Source organism: Silene latifolia, chromosome 8 (genome assembly GCF_048544455.1).
Source record: "Silene latifolia isolate original U9 population chromosome 8, ASM4854445v1, whole genome shotgun sequence".
Lineage (NCBI taxonomy): Eukaryota > Viridiplantae > Streptophyta > Magnoliopsida > Caryophyllales > Caryophyllaceae > Silene > Silene latifolia.
In genome coordinates, this window is record NC_133533.1 from 7,657,256 (window position 1) to 7,678,278 (window position 21,023).

The 21,023-nt window shown below is 36.9% G+C and overlaps 6 protein-coding genes across 7 annotated transcripts; 3 read left to right on the forward strand and 3 right to left on the reverse strand.

The window, feature by feature from the left end:
- Positions 1-314: 314 nt before the first annotated feature.
- Positions 315-1,322, forward strand: LOC141596257 (chlorophyll a-b binding protein, chloroplastic-like). The gene has a single exon (XM_074416357.1). It carries the CDS (start codon positions 399-401, stop codon positions 1,200-1,202), a length of 804 nt encoding a protein of 267 aa, XP_074272458.1. The 5' UTR covers positions 315-398; the 3' UTR covers positions 1,203-1,322.
- Positions 1,323-1,816: 494 nt separating this feature from the next.
- LOC141594589 (uncharacterized) lies at positions 1,817-2,239 on the forward strand. The gene has a single exon (XM_074414597.1). The coding sequence runs from the start codon at positions 1,817-1,819 to the stop codon at positions 2,237-2,239; it is 423 nt and encodes a 140-aa protein (XP_074270698.1).
- Positions 2,240-5,304: 3,065 nt separating this feature from the next.
- LOC141596258 (chlorophyll a-b binding protein, chloroplastic-like) lies at positions 5,305-6,295 on the forward strand. The gene has a single exon (XM_074416358.1). It carries the CDS (start codon positions 5,376-5,378, stop codon positions 6,177-6,179), a length of 804 nt encoding a protein of 267 aa, XP_074272459.1. The 5' UTR covers positions 5,305-5,375; the 3' UTR covers positions 6,180-6,295.
- Positions 6,296-8,659: 2,364 nt separating this feature from the next.
- On the reverse strand, positions 8,660-10,746 carry LOC141594065 (uncharacterized). Its single transcript, XM_074414267.1, has 2 exons — positions 10,284-10,746; positions 8,660-9,143 (listed from the first exon to the last, which is right to left on the reverse strand). Exons 1-2 carry the CDS (start codon positions 10,683-10,685, stop codon positions 9,021-9,023), a joined length of 525 nt encoding a protein of 174 aa, XP_074270368.1. The 5' UTR covers positions 10,686-10,746; the 3' UTR covers positions 8,660-9,020.
- A 373-nt stretch (positions 10,747-11,119) lies between these two features.
- On the reverse strand, positions 11,120-13,537 carry LOC141594590 (putative L-type lectin-domain containing receptor kinase S.5). Its single transcript, XM_074414598.1, has 3 exons — positions 12,802-13,537; positions 11,219-12,251; positions 11,120-11,126 (listed from the first exon to the last, which is right to left on the reverse strand). The coding sequence occupies exons 1-3, from the start codon at positions 13,535-13,537 to the stop codon at positions 11,120-11,122; spliced, it is 1,776 nt and encodes a 591-aa protein (XP_074270699.1).
- A 4,377-nt stretch (positions 13,538-17,914) lies between these two features.
- LOC141594066 (guanine nucleotide-binding protein subunit gamma 2-like) lies at positions 17,915-19,246 on the reverse strand. Of its 2 annotated transcripts, XM_074414268.1 has the most exons (4): positions 18,992-19,245; positions 18,689-18,741; positions 18,547-18,591; positions 17,915-18,211 (listed from the first exon to the last, which is right to left on the reverse strand). In XM_074414268.1, the coding sequence occupies exons 1-4, from the start codon at positions 19,118-19,120 to the stop codon at positions 18,130-18,132; spliced, it is 309 nt and encodes a 102-aa protein (XP_074270369.1). In that variant the 5' UTR covers positions 19,121-19,245; the 3' UTR covers positions 17,915-18,129. The 2 variants fall into 2 exon arrangements, with proteins under 2 accessions (XP_074270369.1, XP_074270370.1); XM_074414269.1 differs by lacking the exon at positions 18,547-18,591 and having other exon boundaries at positions 18,992-19,246.
- Between the last annotated feature and the right edge of the window lie 1,777 nt (positions 19,247-21,023).

The following is a 21,023-nucleotide window of genomic DNA, read 5'->3' on the forward strand; positions in this document are numbered from 1 at the left end:
ATAGGATGATACAGAGACTTGGTGCGACCGGTGGCAGCCCAATTATGAAATCTTGTGGACAGAAATGACTTCACCATAGACAAGTAGAGTTTGTTTCAAGCAGAATCATATCTGTACAAGACAAAAACATACATGCTTGAATGCAAGTGGCCAATATTTTGCGTGGCTTCAAATCTTTCAAGCTAGTTTCAATAATGTATCAGTAGAATCCCAAAAATCTAAGTTTGAGGTAGCATTGTAACCCTAAGCCAATAACAATGTGGATATTGATTTCCTTGGATAAGTTCCATCTCATGCACCCTTTCTTATAAATACTTGAGAGACAATTTACTATCAAGTCATCAACAACCATAATCTTAACTCAATATCTCCTCTCTAAATCCCAACTCCTACCAAAAATGGCATCCTCTGCAATGGCTCTTTCATCCCCTTCCTTGGCCGGAAAGGCCGTAAAGCTCAACTCGACCACCTCGGAAATTATAGGTGAAGGAAGAGTCACCATGAGGAAGACCGCCGGTAAGCCGAAGACAGTGTCATCAGGGAGCCCATGGTACGGCCCAGACAGGGTAAAGTACTTGGGACCATTCTCTGGAGAGGCCCCAACCTATCTCACTGGTGAGTTCCCTGGTGACTACGGTTGGGATACTGCTGGTCTTTCAGCTGACCCTGAAACCTTTGCTAAGAACCGTGAGCTCGAGGTTATCCACTGTAGGTGGGCCATGTTGGGTGCATTGGGGTGTGTTTTCCCCGAGCTATTGGCCCGTAATGGGGTTAAGTTCGGTGAAGCGGTTTGGTTCAAGGCCGGTTCACAAATCTTTAGCGAGGGTGGACTTGACTACTTGGGAAACCCAAGCTTGGTCCATGCCCAAAGTATCTTGGCTATTTGGGCTTGCCAGGTTATTTTAATGGGCGCAGTTGAAGGCTACCGTGTTGCCGGTGGGCCACTAGGTGAGGTGGTCGACCCACTTTACCCGGGTGGTAGCTTTGACCCGTTGGGTTTGGCCGAGGACCCAGAAGCCTTCGCGGAGTTGAAGGTGAAGGAGATCAAGAATGGAAGATTGGCTATGTTTTCAATGTTCGGATTCTTTGTCCAAGCGATTGTAACGGGTAAAGGCCCAATTGAAAACTTGGCAGACCATCTAGCTGACCCGGTTAACAACAATGCATGGGCTTTCGCAACCAACTTTGCACCCGGAAAGTAAATGTAATTTTTTAGTTTAGGGATGTGAAATTTAACTTTGACGGTTTAAGGTGTCGTCAAATGGATGTAAATTAATTATGTATGGTTCTTATTAATGATTTTATTTGATGACTTGGCATTATTTGTATGATTTCACAATGGAAGAATTGCCTAATTTGTTGGATTGACTATGCAATTCGGGAGCTAAGAAGTAAGTCCTGGTGATTGTAGTGAAGGTGAACACATTAAGTTATTAAGAAATTATTTCACGATTTATTCCGATTTAGGCCATATTTGGTTGATGGCAGAAGCAAATGTATGCATGATAGTTGATAACTTTAGCAGAATATGGCTGGCTAATTTTAGTAGTAAGTTTGACTATCAAATTAAATGAAAGAAAACGTGTTTGATAATTAGCAAATATAAGAAATAATCTCCCATTCAGGATGGTTTTGTGGATGGTTCAAGCTGGCATTGGAGGAGGGTGTGTCATGTCAGGGACACTATTCAATATGGTTTTGTGGATGGTTCCTGGATCTTAGGTAATGGTGATTATACTGGTTGAGGGAGAAAAATATTGAAGTGGAGTGGTACAAATCTATCTGGATTAACATTGAAGCTCCTAAGCATTCATTCATGGCATGGTTAATTGTCAATCAAGCCTTGAGACTGAAAGATAGACTGTACTGCTACAATGTTACTGTTGATGACCTGTGTTGCATCTGTGCTCTCAGTACAGAGAGTCATATGCATCTATTCCAGGAATGTCCTTATGTTCAACAGGTTATGAAGCATGTTCTCAGCAGATTAGGGGCTAATCTGCGAGACACCGATGTTCTTAAACAGATTGCTAGAAGAAGATGGAGTACGGGGAGGAAGAATGTGACCACTGCTGCAATCCTTGCAGTTTGGTACATGATTTGGATGCAACGCAACAATGCTCGGCTAACACAGCAGGTTACCACCCCTACTATTCTAGCCGGGCAAATTCTCTGTATCCTTAAAAGTAGGATTAATGTTTGTAATACAAAGTCTTTCTCTATTAGAGATGGACAATAGTTGTCAAAGGTGCAAATGATGTAATATAGGCACAAAAATGTGAACTTGGAGTTTGTAAGTTCCTGTTATCAATGATAAAGCTGACATTTTAGCAAAAAAAAAAAATATCTCCCATTTTCATGTATAAACTGAGGATTCGTTTGGTAAGTCATTTCAGGTACCTGATTTTGTCAAAGTAGCTTATTTGACCAAAATTTCAGGTACCTTATTTTTTGTAAGCGTTTGACAATTAGCTTATTTAACCAAATAAAATTTCACCCGAAATGAAATGTTCTTTGATAAGATTTGAGATTTCGTCACTGCGATTTGATTTAAATTTTCGTTTTTATCCATTAAATTTATACTATTAAATAATTATCATATCCTTTTACGTCATTTCATCAAAATCGATTCCTTTTTCGCTTAGTTTGCAAACACTTTTTTATATAATCAATACTTTATCGATTTAATTTTCACTTCCTTATCGATTCATTTTCGGTTTTAAATTTCTTTTTTAAGGTTTAAAAATTTACTTTTTTGGTAGTTTTACAAAACATAGCCTGGATATGTTATTACAATATACTGCTATTAGTAGCATTTTCAAAAACAGTAAATTCTCGACAAAATGATATCTAGCTATGTGCATATCCCATTAACCAAACACATACATGAAAATAGTAGATTAATTGGTCAATCTACTATTTAAGCCGAAATCTACTAATTTAACTTAATATGTTGTTTACGAAAAGAGTATTTTGTGTGTTTTAGTTAATGAATGGCAACATCGATATAACAGTTAAAAATGAAAAATTGTATTGACTTCGTTATCGTAGAAATTAATTGTGTATTCTTATCTTGTTATTCAGATTTTTGTAGGGTAGAGTTGGTGCTCTATGAGCCATGCAACTTGAGATTTTTGTAACCCATTGAATGACGACCAATAAGTGGTGAACATGTGGACCTCTTTGGGTTGCGTTGGTCATTCAGGGTTTTAGATTAATGTTGCTCTCTTTGGATTGTTATGATTTGGCATGGGGTTAATATGGTTCGCAAATTCTCATTTAAGACATCATTGTTCGTCTTAAGCTTAAGACGGGTTAAGTATCATAACACCTGTGTATACAAGGTAAATATATTGTTTTTACGTATGCATTCTTATATACATAAGTGATATGTAATTGACCCGTTTTAAACTTAAGACCGATAATGTCGTCTTAAGGAAGACTTACTTGTATGGTTCTGGCTTTTGGCTTGTGATGTAGGTAATTGCAGTGTTGTTAGGGCTTAATGCTCACCAATTACCCGACCTGAATAAAATTAACTACAGCCTTATTTGGTAATAAGCGAATTACTTTCAGTATAATCAGATTGCAAATAAAAGATAGATTATAAATAACAAATTTTATTAGAATGTTTGATCAATATATTTTAATTAGAAGAATTAGTTAAAGTGAAGCTTCCTTAGACTTTAAAACATGCTTTATTATGACAAGTTCACCCGGTCAACTTTTTTATCCGGATGGTCGATGATATTTCATGGATAACAGATGGGTTGGTGATGGATGGATCAAATGAAGCTTCACCAACCAAAATCTAATACATTGTGAATTTGTGATTACTAAGAAAATGTTTTTGTAAATTTGTCGATTACTTAGACACTACAACATTGCTCGCTAATTCAATAGTTGAGGAGGGGCAAGGGTAATTGCTAATGTCTATTTAAATGTGTACCTAATTGTTGGTTTTTGGTTGCAAAATCAGTCACGGTAATCACAAGTCGTCACAACATTACTGTTGTGCTAGTCTTGCACTGTTTCATTTACTGATTGATGTTGTACATAGGCCTCAGATACAAAATGAACTTAGATCACTAGCCTTGGTTTCATTCACAGATAGGATTTACATAATTTATTGACCTTTAATTAAAATCTCATCAGATGAATAAGAAAAACAAATGATTGTGACGGCTTATAAGTCAATCTCTCATACAAGAAAATATATATAATCAAATTTGTGTGGAGAAGAATTTTTCAACCATAAACTTGCTGAGTTTGTTTTTGCACAGTCCATAGAAAACAAAAGTTGTCCCATGCTTACATGCAAGTGGACACTATGTTGTGTGGCTTCAAAAGTTTGAGTAGTCTACCAAAAATCTAAGCATGCTTTCCAAAATGGGGTTCAACAAGAAACAAATTAACGAAATGGGGTGACTTTGAAAGTTATTACTCAAAATGGGTCCACGTAGCTTTTTTTGCCCAAGCTTGGGTTCGGATTATAGTCGTCAATGGACGACGACTTGAGGTCAAATCGCTTAGCCATTGAGCGACTTGGGAATAAGTAGAAAATATTTAAAAAAAAATTGAATTTGAGACAAGTCGCTTAGTGGCATAGCGATTTTATAGCAATTTTTTTTTTCCGGCATAAAAATAAATAAATAATGTAGCTAGGGGGAATTGAACATAGGATCTCATGCCTTTCATTACCATGCACTAACCACCATGCCACATTAATTCTTGTTAATTAACTATGAAATTAGTATTAAATATTTAATAATCAGCGGAGTACTTAAATGCTTCCTGAGTGTTACTTATAAATTTAAGCGCTAATCTTATACATAGAATCTTGATTAGTCTGGTGGTTAAAGTGTGTATGCGTAAGTGCTGGGTTCGACTCCTTGCTGCTACATCATTTGTTTTTTATTTTTTTCCAAAAAAATTTTGAAGTCTGGTCGCAGCCTGGTCGCTCACCCCCAAAGCGACTTTGTCTCAAGTCGCTCACCCGCCGAGCGACTTGATTCAAAACCGGATAGCTCTAATATCAACTTTATTTACTTGTCGCCTGTGATATGGTCGCTTAGCGGGAGGGCGACCTGAATCCGACCTGCAAACGGCGATGGCGTGGGCGACGCGTTTTTAATAAGTTTAAAACTAACCCCATTTTGTTAAATTTATTGGTTTTCAACCCCATTTTAAGAAAAAATTCCATGCATGATCCTTCATAACCCTAAGCCAATAAAAATATGGATACTGATTTCCTTAGATAGTTAGATAAGGACTATTTGATACACCATTTTGTATAAATACCTCAAACTAAAACCAAATACTCATCAACAACTCAACCTTCAATTCCCTCTTTAAATCCCAACTCAAAACCAAAAATGGCATCCTCAACTATGGCTCTCTCCTCCCCTTCCTTGGCCGGAAAGGCCGTAAATCTCGGTCCAACTGCCTCGGAAATCATTGGTGAAGGGAGAGTCACCATGAGGAAAACCGCGGGGAAACCTAAGCCAGTATCATCAAGTAGCCCATGGTATGGCCCCGATCGAGTTAAGTACTTGGGACCATTCTCTGGTGAGGCCCCAAGCTACTTGACTGGTGAGTTCCCTGGTGACTACGGTTGGGATACTGCTGGTCTTTCAGCTGACCCTGAAACCTTCGCTAAGAATCGTGAGCTTGAAGTCATTCATTGTAGGTGGGCCATGTTGGGCGCATTGGGGTGTGTATTCCCCGAGCTATTGGCTCGTAATGGGGTTAAGTTCGGTGAGGCGGTTTGGTTCAAAGCCGGTTCACAAATATTTAGCGAGGGCGGGCTTGACTACTTGGGTAACCCTAGCTTAGTCCATGCTCAAAGTATTTTAGCCATTTGGGCTTGCCAAGTTATTTTAATGGGTGCAGTTGAGGGCTACCGTGTTGCCGGTGGGCCGCTTGGTGAAGTGGTCGACCCACTCTACCCGGGTGGTAGCTTTGACCCATTGGGTTTGGCCGAGGACCCAGAAGCTTTCGCGGAGTTGAAGGTGAAGGAGATCAAGAATGGAAGATTGGCTATGTTTTCAATGTTCGGATTCTTTGTTCAAGCGATTGTAACGGGTAAAGGCCCAATTGAAAACTTGGCAGACCATCTCGCTGACCCGGTTAACAACAATGCATGGGCTTTTGCAACCAACTTTGCACCCGGAAAGTAAAATGTAATTTAGGATAATAGAGAGATGAGAGTTTGAAATGTTTAAAATGCCGAGTGGATGTAAATTATGTATGTTTCTTATTAATGATTTAATATAAATTGTCTGTGATTTCACAATGGAAACTTGTTTTATTTGTTGGATTATTTCTGCAACTCGGTTTCGTGGGCCAAGAAGTAAGTCCCTTCAATGACAATTTTACATTAAATTTTGTGAAACTATTTCACAATCGAAAGGGATGGGGGTAAATAACCACCACACCAAATCCAAACTCATGGGTATGATGACAAACTAGTAAACTACTGTAAAACCGTCTTATTCAAGCGTTACGTTTTGAAGATGGAACTTCCATAATAAATTCCCAACCTTACCTGGCCTGGCCCACTTACAAAATGTGCTTACTGGGCTTATCAAAGTTCAGCTTACCCATAATTTGTTTCTTCTTTCAAGATTACTGGGCTTCTAATTTGCTTCACAAAGTATCCTCAACCAGAGTAGCTCGTCGGCACTCGGTACCGTCTGCTGTAAAACATCATCCTATACTAATCCCCCTACTACTAAGAGAATAAAAATTCTCTTAGTTTTCCCGCCTAAAGAAACTTCTTCTTAATTGGGCCTATTTCTTTGGATACTATTAAATGGATTGTAAATTGTGGACCTTATACGTAGCCCACTTATTCTATCTCATCTATCAAAGTAAAAGTTATTTTAGCCAATACTTTTGGACTCTACATGTCATATTATAAGTTAGATGAGTGAACTTGATTTCGTATAAATTTAAATTTATATTATATTTATATTTTACCTCTTTTGTAAGAAATTATCGGTTATTTATTATGTAAATTTCTGTCTTAGTAATATGGACTATTTTTTGAAGGATGTAAAAACACTTATGTATTTTCTATTAGAAATAAAAAGGTGAAAACATTATTTTAATAATTCGTAAATCGTCTTTTTCGACGCGAGGAATAGTTTTTACTGCTTTTCGTTTTAAGGTCAATACGCGTTTTAATAAAGTTATACAACTAACTTAATAATTATTCATAAATTAGTTGCATGTAACGGTATAAAGTTATTGTGTTATTTTTAATAGTAAAAAATAACTTAACTTAAAATGTCTTCGTATGGTAGTAAACTTTTTTTTAACCTCTTATTAATATTATATGTAGATTATAACATTAAATTAAAAGTATACTTCATTTATGCAAATAATTTAATTGATGATATCTCTTTATAAAATAAATCTAAAAAGTATCGTGCTATAGCACGGGAACTACACTAGTTATGAAATAATCATGATAAATTACTGTTTTAAAAAGGGTATTTATTTCCGCAGTACACATATTACTAGACCTGGCAAACAGATCGGGTCGTGTCGGGTTCGTGTCCGTGTCACATGTAAACGTGTCACAAACCCTCGAACCCAAACCCGACCCAATTAAATATCGTGTCGTGTTCGTGTTGACCCACATACATAAATGGGTCATCAAGCCTCAACCCTAACCCGTTAATTTCGTGTCGGGTTCGTGTCGTGTTTTCGTGTCATGTCCATATTTAGAAAGTTTAAGTAGATTTATGTGATGGAGGATCAAGAAAAATCAGGATTTATATGGTAAACAGGTCATTCGTGTCGGGTTCGTGTTTAGAGAGCTCAACCCAAACCCAACCCAATTAAATATCGTGTCGTGTTCGTGTCAACCCACCTACATAAATGGGTCATTAAGCCTCAACCCAAACCCATTAATTTCGTGTCGGGTTTTCGTGTCGTGTCATTGTTTGCCAGCTCTACATATTACTCATTATAGTACACATTTGACAATTTTACCCTTGTCATTTACCACCATTTTGTACTACATTCAATGGAAAACTTTTGAAAAGGAAACACCAGCATTACGTACTACCCAATCACCGTACCACCGTCATCCCTTACCTCTCAACCACCCCTTATCACCCTCACAAGCTCTTGCCTCCTCCAATGAACACCACAACTACCGGGTCGCCATTCACCCACGACCACCCCCAACCGACCAACATCAACCAACACCCTCCAATCCGTAGTCGATCACCAACCCAACTCCCTCCTTTCAACAGCCTGAATACCATCCCTCTCTATCCCTCCCTCTCCGACGCCTCATATTAGGGGCGCCGCCCGTCACTCATCCGTACTATGGCGGCCAGCTACCAGTGTACAACCTCCAACCACCATCAAACCCTAATTAACCCAAAACTATATAAGTCCATAAAACAGATTAATAAAGTTATGGGAAGAACATCAATTATTTGATTAATTTACAATTTACGCATCAAGCATATTTTTTTAATGTTCAAATTTTCATTCATTGATGAAGAAATTGATTTGTTTGATAAATTGAAGGGCTGGGAATAGAGAGAAATTGATTGTGTTTTTTCTTAGTCAAAGGAAGTTAAAGGGTATCAAATGGAAAATTTTGTGTAAAAAGTATTGAGATGAGTAAAAAAACGTACTGCAAAAATAAATTACTTTAAAAAATTATGACACAATCTAATACAAAATTATGGGGGATAACCATACTTCATACGGAGTACTTCATAATCTAGTAAGATACGGTAAATTATGCACTAACCGTGCAGGCGTGCACAACTAATTTAAAACTGGATGTTACAAAAATTGATTCAAAGAAAAAAGCCATCTAGTCCTAAGTTTGTACTTTCTCCGTCACCATGGAGATTTCAAACAAAGAGAACGGAAAGAGTATTAGATTTTGATATCAAAGTATGGTCGAGTTCCACTTTTTTGGATGACAGGCCTTACATTTGCGCTATATATATATACACACTGCGACGGAGTAGAAAATATTGCACAACTTAGAGCCTGGAAACAGTCTTTCCCTTATGATGATGCTCATCAAAGTTGTCTTTCTTCATTTCTTTGTTATCCCTTTTATCGTTTTCTATGCTCTCTGCTTCTTCATCGGCATCATCTACCATCTGTAGTTTCATCGATTATTTCAGTTGACGTTCACACAAACTTCATGCCGCAAAATTACTATGAAAAATGTTTTACCATTACACTAAAAACCAGAAGCTGGCACATCTACCTTAGTAACTATATAGGAGTATAAGTGTACTGTGCGACCAACTCTCACATATGAGATCCACCAATTCTATAAACCCGCTGCAGAGGACTCAATAAATTCTTAGGCACACTACAATTTCAAATGCAACTTAGAGCCTGTTCATTTCAGCTTATTTTCAATTTATATTCAGTTAAGTTTAACTCACTTTAGTTTAGTTCAATGAGTTGCAACTCTAATCAGTTCTGTTTAGCTCACTCCAGGTCGCCCGACTTGTCTATATATTTCAACTTCATTCAATTCAGTTCAGTTTACTTCAACACAACTCACGGTTCAGTTCATTTAGCTAAGGTCAATTAAATTCAGCTCAATTCAGCCAAGTTTTGTTTAACCACTTTCACCCCCCCAAAAGAGTACAATTTAGTAAACCGTATTTGCTAAGTGATCTTAAGAGCTATTAACCCACGTGCAAATGGCCCAAAACGACAAAATATTTTGAAACTAGCTAATAACAGAGTATTAGCATATTCATTGGCTTCATCTATTCAATATTGTCATTATCTTTTATCTTTATATTCAATTCTTAAATAGTTAAATTATCACGTAATAATTACCATCAGTCCAAGCAAACCCGACCATATGATTAGTTAATTACATTTTCAACATGAGTAGGGGACTATGATGTTCAATTTTTTCATGGTGGCTAGCTTTCAAACAAAATCAATAATCATTAGAATCAAATTAACCATGATCATATATCCTTATGAAACATGTTACCAAATTAGATACAAGAAAAATATTTTAATTGTAACCAAAATATATATACTTTCTCTATTACGGTCATTTGTTTACCTTTACTTTAGGCAGCACGACCAATGAAAGAGGAGGAGACCATTAAGAGTTATTGTTATTGGATGATAAGTGGACAATTATGGATGTGGAAAATCAAATTAGCTATTAGAAGCATGTCTTATATAGAAATATAAACAAATGAACGAGACATCCGAAAAAAGAAATAGGTAAACAAATGATCAGGACAGAGGGAGTAATATACCTTGGAAGTAAGTGAAGGAGATATTGAAGGCAAAATATCAACAAGATGAGACTTAATCCTTTGAAGAGCATCCTTAGTAATCCCTTGTGCAGCAGAAGTAACATCCTTAATCATAGTCTCTAAGAAACTCCTAGCATTCTCTAGCTTATCCGACGGCACCGCCGCCGCCGTAAGCTTCTCCATCACCTTATCTTTCAACGTAATCATCCTACTCCTTATATCACTAGCTACACCTTTCACCACCATCTTATTCTCCTTATTATCTTCACCTCCTAAATTATTATTTTTATTGTTATAATTATTATGATTAATGTTGTGATTTGTATTAATTTTGATTGCATGGTTAGGAGAGTACAATTCTCCTTGCCCTATTATTTTTGTTTCATCTTTGTTTTTGTCCATGTCCTTAGAATTATTTGATGGGGTGTTGATATTTTTTACACTCTTTGATGTTGAACCACTCATATTGTCTGATATTAATTGTGTTTTTGGTATAATTTGGTCATATTTTTATACCGTCCGGTTTAGTTCAGAATCGAGTCAACCCTCGACAGGACTACAAAAATAATCGACTTTTTCTCATTTCAAAATTTTTAGTTAAATTTTTTGATTTTTTTTTACTTTACGGCATAACCAGTTTGCCCCCACTAACATTTTTTGCGTCCCCTAATAGATAATCCTGGTTCTGCCACTACTTTGGAAACTTGGGTATGATCATTTATCTCTTAGTTGATACTAGAATTCTACGTCAATCACCGTTTTTTGAACTCATACAATTGAGAAAATGAAAAAGTTGAAGAGTACCATCGCGAATCCCAAAATATTAAACAAGGAAATCAGAATCTATCAACAAGAACATAATAAGAGTTATGAGACTTTATACAAACTGTACACCACCTTCAAGAATCACAAGTAACACGCTAAGGTACAATTACCTTGCATCAAGGGTAGAAAAAGGCGTCAAAATTCCGCCACTGGGAGAATCCTCACAGCTAAAAGACGGGGGAGTTGCAGGCCAAATAAACACCGGCTTATCACAGGGAACTAACGGTGGAAGCGATTCTCCCATGAGAACTTGCAGGGCATTTCTCATTGAAGGCCTCATAGATGGGTTCGGATGACAGCAAGCTAAACCCAACACAAGCATAAACTCTGCCTGTACCTTCTCAAACTTGCCCTCCAATTTAGCGTCGATTGCCTCAAGAACAGTGTCCAAATTGTACAATTCCCACACCCAATCAACAATACTATTTCTGTATTCACTGGCCTTGGTCTCAAACACCGCTTTCTTCCCACAGGCTACAACCAGGGCCAATACCCCAAATGCATATACATCAGTCTCTGAGGTCGCTCTGCCTGTGTGAAAGATCTCGGGTGCCATATAACCTGGAGTACCCGCTATTTCTTTTGTAGAATGATGTGAAGTTTCGCTTAGGCTGAACATTCGTGCTAGCCCAAAATCTCCCAGACAGGCATTAAAATCTGAATCAAGCATAATGTTACTAGCCTTAATGTCTCGGTGTAGGACTCGTCTTGAACATTCGTTATGAAGGTAGTCGAGAGCCTGAGCCACACCACACACAATGTTGTGCCTTATTTCCCAAGATAATAACTTTGTTTTGTTCTCATTTTGGTTTTCACTATCGATATGTATATAATAGTCGAGGCTTCGATTAGGCATATACTCGTAAACTAATATGAGCTCGTTATTCTCGTGACACCACCCGATCAATCTCACCAAATTCTTATGATGAAGGCTTCCAATTGTGGTAACTTCTGCTATTAGATTTTGCTTCCCTGCCGGTGTATTGTCAATCCTTTTAACCGCAACCTCAATTCCGTCTAAAATTCCCAAATAAACTATGCCGAACCCACCACTTCCGAGCTTATTTTTGATGTTGAAATTCCCGGTACCTTCCTTGATATCCTTGAGCTTGATCTTTTTCGGACCTATCCCTGTCTCTATGCCTGTAATTGGGGGTGTTCAAATAAACCGAACCACAATAACCGAAAAAACGTGCATTTTTTAGGTTCAGTTAACCGAACCGTTTTGACAAAGTGGTTCGGTGAACAGAACCGTTAACTCTATTATGGAAATGGTTCGGTTAAGGTTCGCAATTTTAGAAAACCGGTTAACCGAACTGAACCGTTTCACAAAAAAAGTAAGCGGAAAATTGTAAAAGATTATAGAAAAAAACTGTTCTTTCGTTTAATTTTCTTAGTGCATCCAAATTATTTATTAGTTAAATCGATTAAACTAAAGTTTATCTAATTAACTTTATTTTTAAGTATAATATATAATGAACACTTAATTAAACTATTATAAAAAATAAGCGGAAATTGGAAAAAAAAGTACATGTAAAACGATTATCGGTTAACCGAAAACCGAACCGCTAATAACCGTTTAAAGAAACGTTATCAACGGTACGGTTTAGGTTCGGAGTTTTGCCGAACCGAACCGTGTGTGAACCGAATTAAATTAGCGGTTTGTATCAAACCGTGAATGAACCACCCTTACCTGAAATAGTGTTCCCGTCATCATCAGGCGGGTCGTTCCGTTTTAGTTTCCTTCTCCGGTACAAGAACACACCAGCAAGACTTAATATTAGAACAACGCTGAGCGATACAGATACAGAAACCGTTACCTTAACCCACAAAGTCGAGGACCCTTTATCATCCAAGTCCGACCCAACAAAAAACCATGATTTTACGCAATTAAGCTCAGTACTTAACCCGGTTGACGCAGAAAACCCAATATAAACATCATTAGGAAGAAAATCCCTAAGATCAATATACATAGAAATTATTGGTTCAGGTAAATTACGCGCTATTGTATTTCCCTTGACGACATAAACATCCATCAAATATGTCGTACCATTATACATAATCATTCCTGTAGTATCGTTACCACTTGCAATACGGATATTAGACGAGTTCAACGAAACAGATGTATTCGAGTAAACACTATTAATATTCAATCCAACATGGTTACCGTCAATATCTTCAGGAAAGCTTTTCTTCGTATCAAACTCGATAGCCACAATACTATTTTGTTCTAACCCATTCGTGCTAGCGTTTACAATCCCGAGCCATTGCCCGTGACTTTTATCTGGAATCTCCGAGTATTTAGCCAAAATAAACGCTAGACCTTCGCCTCCAGTACTACCTTCGCTAGTCTTGGTGTTGATAACAAATGTCGAGTTGAAATCCGCGACTTTTCCATTGTTCGATAGCTTAAATTTTTTGTGGTACATTATCCGACCGGATAGATTGGTCATAGGATAAACATTTGTGTTTTGTGTTTCATACGTTACTTGGAGCGCGTCTAAATGTATGCTAGAATTTCCTTGTTTGATAAGACTATCATCGGATGAATCGGAAAACTTACGATAACCAGGAAAGTCGAAACAAAATACATGATTCTCTGTACTTAGAAATAAAATTGTAAGAAATATGAAAACGATGTTCATATTCCTTTTATTTTGTGGTTTTGATTGAAATTGAGGAATGAAAATTTAAGAACTGTGATCAAAGTATCACATTGAAGACGGTGGTGTCAAACGAGATGAAAACAGAAAAATGGATGGAGTATAAATTAAATTAATTATAATATTCTTCTCCATTAAAATTTAACGTGAGCATCTTAATTAATAAGTCAACTTGTGACAATGTCTTCGTTGAGAAACTCCGTCAACAATTCTATTATCTAATATTTGTGCAATTAGTCTCCTTTAATGTAATACTCCACTAAATTGAAAACGTTATTTGGGTGGGGTACTCCCTTAAAGAGGTCCATTGATAGGCTGAAAATCTGACTAGTGCTTAAAGAGATTGAAAGTACTACTCATATCAACAAAGTACACTCTCTTTTCTGGTTATCCATGCGAAAGAACTCCACAATTAAGCGTGCTTGACTGAGAGTAGTCTTAAGGATGGGTGACCTCCTAAGAAGGTTCCCGGGATGCATGAGTGAGGACAAAATGCGTTGGAAAGGACCTGTGTTGATCTGTGGGTCATGTACACAGCCTGACAAGCTACCGTGAGTGACCGCTCCCGACCCTAGGTTTGGGCCGGGGTGTTACATTTAAGATAGAGGTGTTCCTACAATATATGTAAGAGCCATCTTACTCCAACCGTGAAGATGGGTGTTTATTCTGTTCTGTTTGTTCCATATAATAATATCTTATAGAAATAATGACGGGATGAGTCTGTGTCTGATCTAAGTTGGTTGCGTCCTAGGATGATTATTCCCTGTGGTGTTTATGACCAGGCGTTGTTCCTCTATTGGTGTGGCTACTTGGGTTATTGGACTTGTTCTGTCAAGTTTGTAATTTGTATGAATGGCTCTAAGAGGAGCCGTACTACTTGTATGTAAACTTTATATCTTTACCGTTGCCAAAAAAAAAGAAATCTATTCACGACATAGTGCATTCATTTAAACCAAAGAATACCTACAATATATACATATTCAACATTTACATTTCCAATATTTGTAATGGCAAATTTCTTGTTAATTTTTTCGAGGTTACGCGTAGCGGCGTAGGACTAGTTTTAGCTTGGTCATTATTGAGAGCAAGAATAAAACTTTAGTTTTTGAGTTACAATAATCATAAATATTTTTTTCTAATTTGTTGATTATTTCAATAGTCTACTATGTACAATATGTCAATATCGTGTGGTACATACTCCTATATAAGACCAAGTCTATTAATCATATAATTGAAAATATTAAAACATTAGACGATATCTAATCTTATAGAAAGATGATTTATTGAATAATCGTTGTTTGAAACAAGGTTTTAATAGCACGTTTTGTAAAGAAAAAAGACAGATTTTTTTCTTATATTTGTTGGTATAATTGCACTATAATATACTCCCTATTATGTATATTGGCTTATAGATTTCCAGTGGCGATTTAAGAAAAAATTCACAACAAATGAAAGTAATTTGGAAAAAAAATAGAAAATTAGACAAATTTAACTGAATTTTTTTTTACAGGTGTCTCGGAACCTAGATGGTTGCTACCTCAAGCACATTGTACGACCATAACAATTTAAAATCAATTACTACAATTTTAAATCAGCTCTACATATTCTTAATTCCTAAATCCGCCCCTAATTGCATGTTTAGGAGTTTACCTCTCATTTGTTTTATATTTATAAGCTTTGGTTAGTTGCCATGAAGTCTGAAAATGTGAAATGAATGAGTGAGCTAGTGAGCTACGCCAAACACACCTTTGTGCCCGTCGCGCCGAACATGGACCAAAGGCGTTGCAATTTCGATTATACTCCAATTATCTTATACTTACGAAATGGCATGTTCTTATTGACAACAAGCAATGCAAGTAAAATTATTTAGAGGACTTTGACCATCAAATTAATATTAATTTAGAAAGAGTTTCATTAGGCGTTATTAATTGATAATAGTATAATTTGATGGAATAGATAAAAAAAAAATCTGGACGGGTGAAGTATTTACGAAAAGTACCCCTCTACCATTCTTGACTTAGAGGACTTTGACCATCAAATTAATATTAAGTATGTAAAGGAAATATCTTAACAGTTGGAAATATCTTAACAGTTATTCGTTTCTATAATTTAGTTCCGTATATATTTGTAATTTAGGAAATGGAAATATATCGTTCCGTATCTCTTTGTAATTAGGCGTGTCTTGCGTAGCAATCCTTGTAACCCTAGCTTAGCTCTACTATATATATTGTACTCATCGTTCATGTATTATGTCAAGGAACCATCTCAACCAAAAGCTTAAGCTGATGGTTGAAGTTCCTTGATTCGTTTTTATATTCTAACACTCCCCCTCACACGAAGGCCCTTTTTTTCTTTTTGGGCTTGAAGTGTGGGTGCGGCGAGAGATTCCCCTGGCTGCATTACGATTATCCACTTTAGAATAGAGGGGGTGGGATTCGAACCCGTGACCTTTTTGGTCACCAGACTCTGATACCATGTCAAGGAACCATCTCAACCAAAAGTTTAAGCTGATGGTTGAAGTTCCTTGATTCGTTTTTATATTCTAACATATTACAATGCAATGCAATTCAATAATATTCAACCGTTCATAATTCTATCAAAGTATTTGTTCTAATCCCGTGATTTGAGTTGGTGTAAGACATTTACAACCACCGGACATGATTTAATATTTAAAGTAGCACATAAACGACATTTATAACCACAATGCTAAAAGGAATTCAATAACTTTAAACACAAATTCTCATTATAGACGGACAGTATCCGTCTATACGTATAGACGGATACCATTTTTCCTCACAAAATACCCATTTGCTATAAAGTGAGAAGCACATGAGGGGTGCCCCACCTTGTCCCCCCTACCCATTTTATTAGAGGTCTTTACCCGTCTGTTCGTCCCACCCGTCTATACCAAGACCTATTGAACTTTAAATTGTTATGGACTTATGAGTACTATTTGTTCAAATAACAATACGCACAAAACTGGGCTTATCAAAGTTCAGCTTACCCATAATTTGTTTCTTCTTTCAAGACTACTGGGCTTCTAGTTTACATCACAAAGTATCCTCAGCTAGAGTAGCTCGTCAGCACTCGGTACCGTCTGCTGTAAAACGTCGTCCTATTACTCCTATACTAACTATGAAATAATCATGATAAATTACTCTCTTAAGAAATACAAAAATTCCGGAAAAACGGTCTCTCAATAATATAATTATACCAAAGTATGACATAATCTAATACAAAATGACCGGGAATAATCATATTTCATATGGAGTAATTCATAATCTAGTAAGATACGGTAAAATACGCATTTGACAAAGAAAACTGAATGTTACAAAAACTGATTCAAAGAAAAGAACCATCTAGTCCTAAGGCTCCGCTTATTTGACCATAATTTCAGGTACCTTAATTTTTTGTAAGTGTTTGCAAGTAGTTTATTTAACTAAATAAACTATCAGAAATAAAATGTTACCTAGAGTATCATTTGAGATTCTAGGTACCTGATTGAGTTTAATTTTCCATTTTTACCCTTTAAATCTATACTATTAAATAATTATCATATCCTTTTACGTCATTTCCTTGTATGATAAGACTATCATCGGATGAATCGGGAAAGTTACGATAACCAGGAAAGTCGAAACAAAATACAAGATTCTCTGTACTTCGAAATAAAATTGCAAGAAATATGAAAAAGATGTTCATATCCCTACTTCTTTGTGTATGTATGAGTTTGGTTAGTTGTGTTTTGATCGGAAAGGAGGAATGAAAATGTAAGAGCGAAATGAAAGTATCGCATTGAAGACTGTGCTATCAAACAGAATGAAAACAGAAAAATAGAGGTAATTTGTTACTTTTAACATGAGAATGACTATTTTACATGTCAAACATTCTAATGCGTTTTATGTAATTTTAATAGTGAAAGTCATTTAGAAGATGGAGGAATTAACGAAAAAGTTTGAAAAAGATCGGACCCATTTAAGACCCAAATCCTACCCCATATCCTATGGATTTGGATTTGGGTTTAAAATTCACGTGGATATGGATATGGATATGGATCTTTTCGCTAAGATCCGAACTCATAAACTGGGTTTGACAATGTGGTGTATTGAATCAATAAAAAAAAAAAAAAATGGAAACAACTCAAGATAAGGGAAGTGTTACAGTGTCCCATAAATTTCAGTCTCAGCCAAATGACCAGATACACTTGGTGGCAGCACTTGTACCACATTAAACCAAATAATAAAGAGTGCAGAAATCAATCAAGAGAAATAAACTCGGTAATTTAGTGTATCACATAAATTATGGAAAAAGAAAATAGTAAGAGGGGTTGTGTTTGTTTGTGGTTTCATGAAGTGAGAAAATCAGATCCATCTCCTGTGAGTTCTTGAGGTATTTCCTCCTCCAAACCACCTCTCCCAACTTACATCTACTGGGCCCCTTGTCCTACATACATACACCATTCATCACATTCTTATTTTAGGAATATATAATATATAATATATAATACTCCCTCCTATTTTTAATAACCCTTCCCTTTCATAGAGGGCACCGGAATTAAGGGAGGAGGGTATTGTGTGATTAAAATAAGTATTGTTATGAAATAAGGTGATTAAAATAAGATAAAATATGAGTATGGTGCGGTATTGTTGTAGGGTGAGGTGATTAAAATAAGTATAAAAGTTTGTCAAACAAGATATAGGGAGAGTATTGTGAATAGACAAAAAAGGAAATAGGGAAAGTTATTTAGAATAGGGAGGGAGTATATAATAGGAACTTACTCGGGGAGAAGGGGGTCTGGCGTAGATTCAACACCGGTAATCAGCCTGTTTGACATTATACCAAAATCAATCATAACATACACAAATACGGAGTAATAGACAAGAGGGTAGCAGCGAAATGAATGAATCCAATACTACTAACTCATTGCAAACTGTAGAAGGTCCACCAACGGAATCAAGCTCATTTAACTCCTCCTACAATATCAAAACCACAGAATCATACAAACTCGATTCCATTTAAATAAATATAAATACATATGGGGCTTTTTCTAAAATGTGACATAAGGACACATGTTAATAACCTTAACATGGTAAGATTGACAACATATTCTCATGAGATATTCAATTATTAACTCATTGTTACCCTAATTAGTTAGAATATATTGTTAATCTTACTATATTAAGGTTATTAAAAAACAATGAAATCAAATAGAAAAAGGATTACCTGGAAAATATTGATTTGTTGGTCAAGATGGGAAAGAGCAGCTTGTAAACGATGTCTACCTATAAAATTTGATGGCTTTTTAGCATTACCACTTCTTCCGCTTCCTATCGTCTCCTCATCTGCCTTCATTTTTTAAAGAGACGAACACTGATTTTAATCCCCAGCAACCTTGTTCCTTCTTGTGTGAAAACAATGGTTTGGACTTCTTTAGTTTTAGGAGAGAGAATGAGTGGGTACGCGAACGCCCAACCTCCCCTTTTTTTGTCTATTTATTTTTACAATTAGTCTTGCTGAAGACGGGTCGGGCAAGTGACGGATAATGCCACTACAAAATGAATAGGGGATAAGGTGGGGGCATTCTCATGTGCTTCCCTCTCTCCTCTAATTGGGTCATTTGTGAGAAAAAATGGTATCCGTCACTCCAAAGTGACGGATACATGCCCGTGACAAATGAGATTTTGCGTTATTTTTATTTAGAGTGTCATTGTAGTACTCCTCTCATATCCGTTGGATCGAACCTTGGTAGTTGGTAGAGAGGATATGGATTTCATTTTTATGGATCCGAAGAATATGTTTGGTTCGGATATGAATCTATCAAAATTTATGTGAATATGGATATGGATCTTTTCGCTAAGATTCGGACCTAGATCTGGCAAAATCAACCCGACCCGAAAAGGATGACCCGAGACCCGAAATCGACCCGAATTGCTGAACCCGAATGACACCCGAAGCCCGAAGTGACCCGACCCGAAAATGACCCGAGCTTTCATGGACCCGTAACAGACCCGACCCGAAATGACCAATCCGAAACCACTCAACCCGAAAATGACCCGACAAAATATAATTTTAATTGACTCTAATAGACTTGAAATGTCTCTCTTCTCTTAATCTTTGACCCGAAAATGGCCTGACCCGAATTAACCCGACCCGCTTGACCCGAAACACACCCGACCAACAAACCCGAAATAGACCCGTAACCCGAAATGAACTGACCTGATCCGAACTAACCCGAAAATTTGAGAAACCCGAAATGACCCGACCCAAACTGGCCCGACCCGAACCCGACCCGGTTAACCCGTTTGCCAGGTCTATTCGGACCTACCCATTAAAATTTGACGTGAGCATCTTAATTGTTAAGTCAACTTGTGACAATGTCTTCGTTGAGAAACTCCGTCAACAATCCTATTGTCTAATACTCCGTTCTATTCTGGATAATAGTTCCATTGTGGGCATGATAAGGGAATTAAGAAAAGGAGTTAAATAATATAAAGTATTGTAGTGGGGTGAGGTGAGGTGAGGTAATTGGAGAGAGGGAAGGTATTGTGGGGTATTATTGTGAGCGAAGTGATTAAAATAAGTATTGTTTTGGGTTGAGGTGGGATATTGTTGTGGGGTTGAAGTGATTAATAGAGTATAAAAGTTTACCAAAAATAGACAATAAGACATTATTGTGAATAGACGTAAATGGACAATGGGAGACTTATGTAGAATAGGAGGGAGTATTTGTGTAGTTGTCCGTCTTAATATTAAATATTATCTTATTTAAAAAGGTTGTTTTTATCTATGCATTTTATTTTTGTCTTATCCCAACTACTCGTACGGACTTGCTTTTCATAATGTCTCACAAAATTTGGAAAACGAGAAAAAAAAAATGAATCTCTTACGCGAAAGCTGTTAAATCATGCAAATGGGTCTGGGTCTTACACGAACGGAGGAGAGACGGACCACTCAACAATATAAGGGAGGTTCCATGATCAAACCAATTGGCAATAGGAGGAGTATCCCCCTTGGTTATAAAGTGGTACAATCTCTTTTTCTCATTCAATGTCGAACACTCACATGTGGCCAGTAGACCTGGCAAAACGGGTCAACGGGTCGGGTTCGGGTCGGGTCAGTTCGGGTTTCTCATTGATTTCGGGTTAACTCGGGTCGGGACGGGTCATTTCGAGTTTCGGGTCTGTTTTGGGTTTGTTGTCGGGTCAGTTTCGGGTCAAGCGGGTCGGGTTGTTTCGGGCCGGGTCATTTTCGGGTC

Excerpts from the sequence above, each read along its gene's own strand:
- LOC141596257 (XM_074416357.1), top strand. The coding sequence starts at position 399 with ATGGCATCCTCTGCAATGGCTCTTTCATCCCCTTCCTTGGCCGGAAAG.
- LOC141594589 (XM_074414597.1), top strand. The coding sequence starts at position 1,817 with ATGGCATGGTTAATTGTCAATCAAGCCTTGAGACTGAAAGATAGACTG.
- LOC141596258 (XM_074416358.1), top strand. The coding sequence starts at position 5,376 with ATGGCATCCTCAACTATGGCTCTCTCCTCCCCTTCCTTGGCCGGAAAG.
- LOC141594065 (XM_074414267.1), bottom strand. The coding sequence starts at position 10,685 with ATGGACAAAAACAAAGATGAAACAAAAATAATAGGGCAAGGAGAATTG. Across the intron at positions 9,144-10,283 it reads CTCCTTCACTTACTTCCAAG|ATGGTAGATGATGCCGATGA; the intron begins GTATATTACTCC and ends ATGAAACTACAG.
- LOC141594590 (XM_074414598.1), bottom strand. The coding sequence starts at position 13,537 with ATGTACCACAAAAAATTTAAGCTATCGAACAATGGAAAAGTCGCGGAT. Across the intron at positions 12,252-12,801 it reads TGACGGGAACACTATTTCAG|GCATAGAGACAGGGATAGGT; the intron begins GTAAGGGTGGTT and ends CCCCAATTACAG.
- LOC141594066 (XM_074414268.1), bottom strand. The coding sequence starts at position 19,120 with ATGAAGGCAGATGAGGAGACGATAGGAAGCGGAAGAAGTGGTAATGCT. Across the intron at positions 18,592-18,688 it reads CCTTCTACAGTTTGCAATGA|GCTGATTACCGGTGTTGAAT; the intron begins GTTAGTAGTATT and ends AATGTCAAACAG. Across the intron at positions 18,212-18,546 it reads CCAGACCCCCTTCTCCCCGA|GACAAGGGGCCCAGTAGATG; the intron begins GTAAGTTCCTAT and ends GTATGTATGTAG.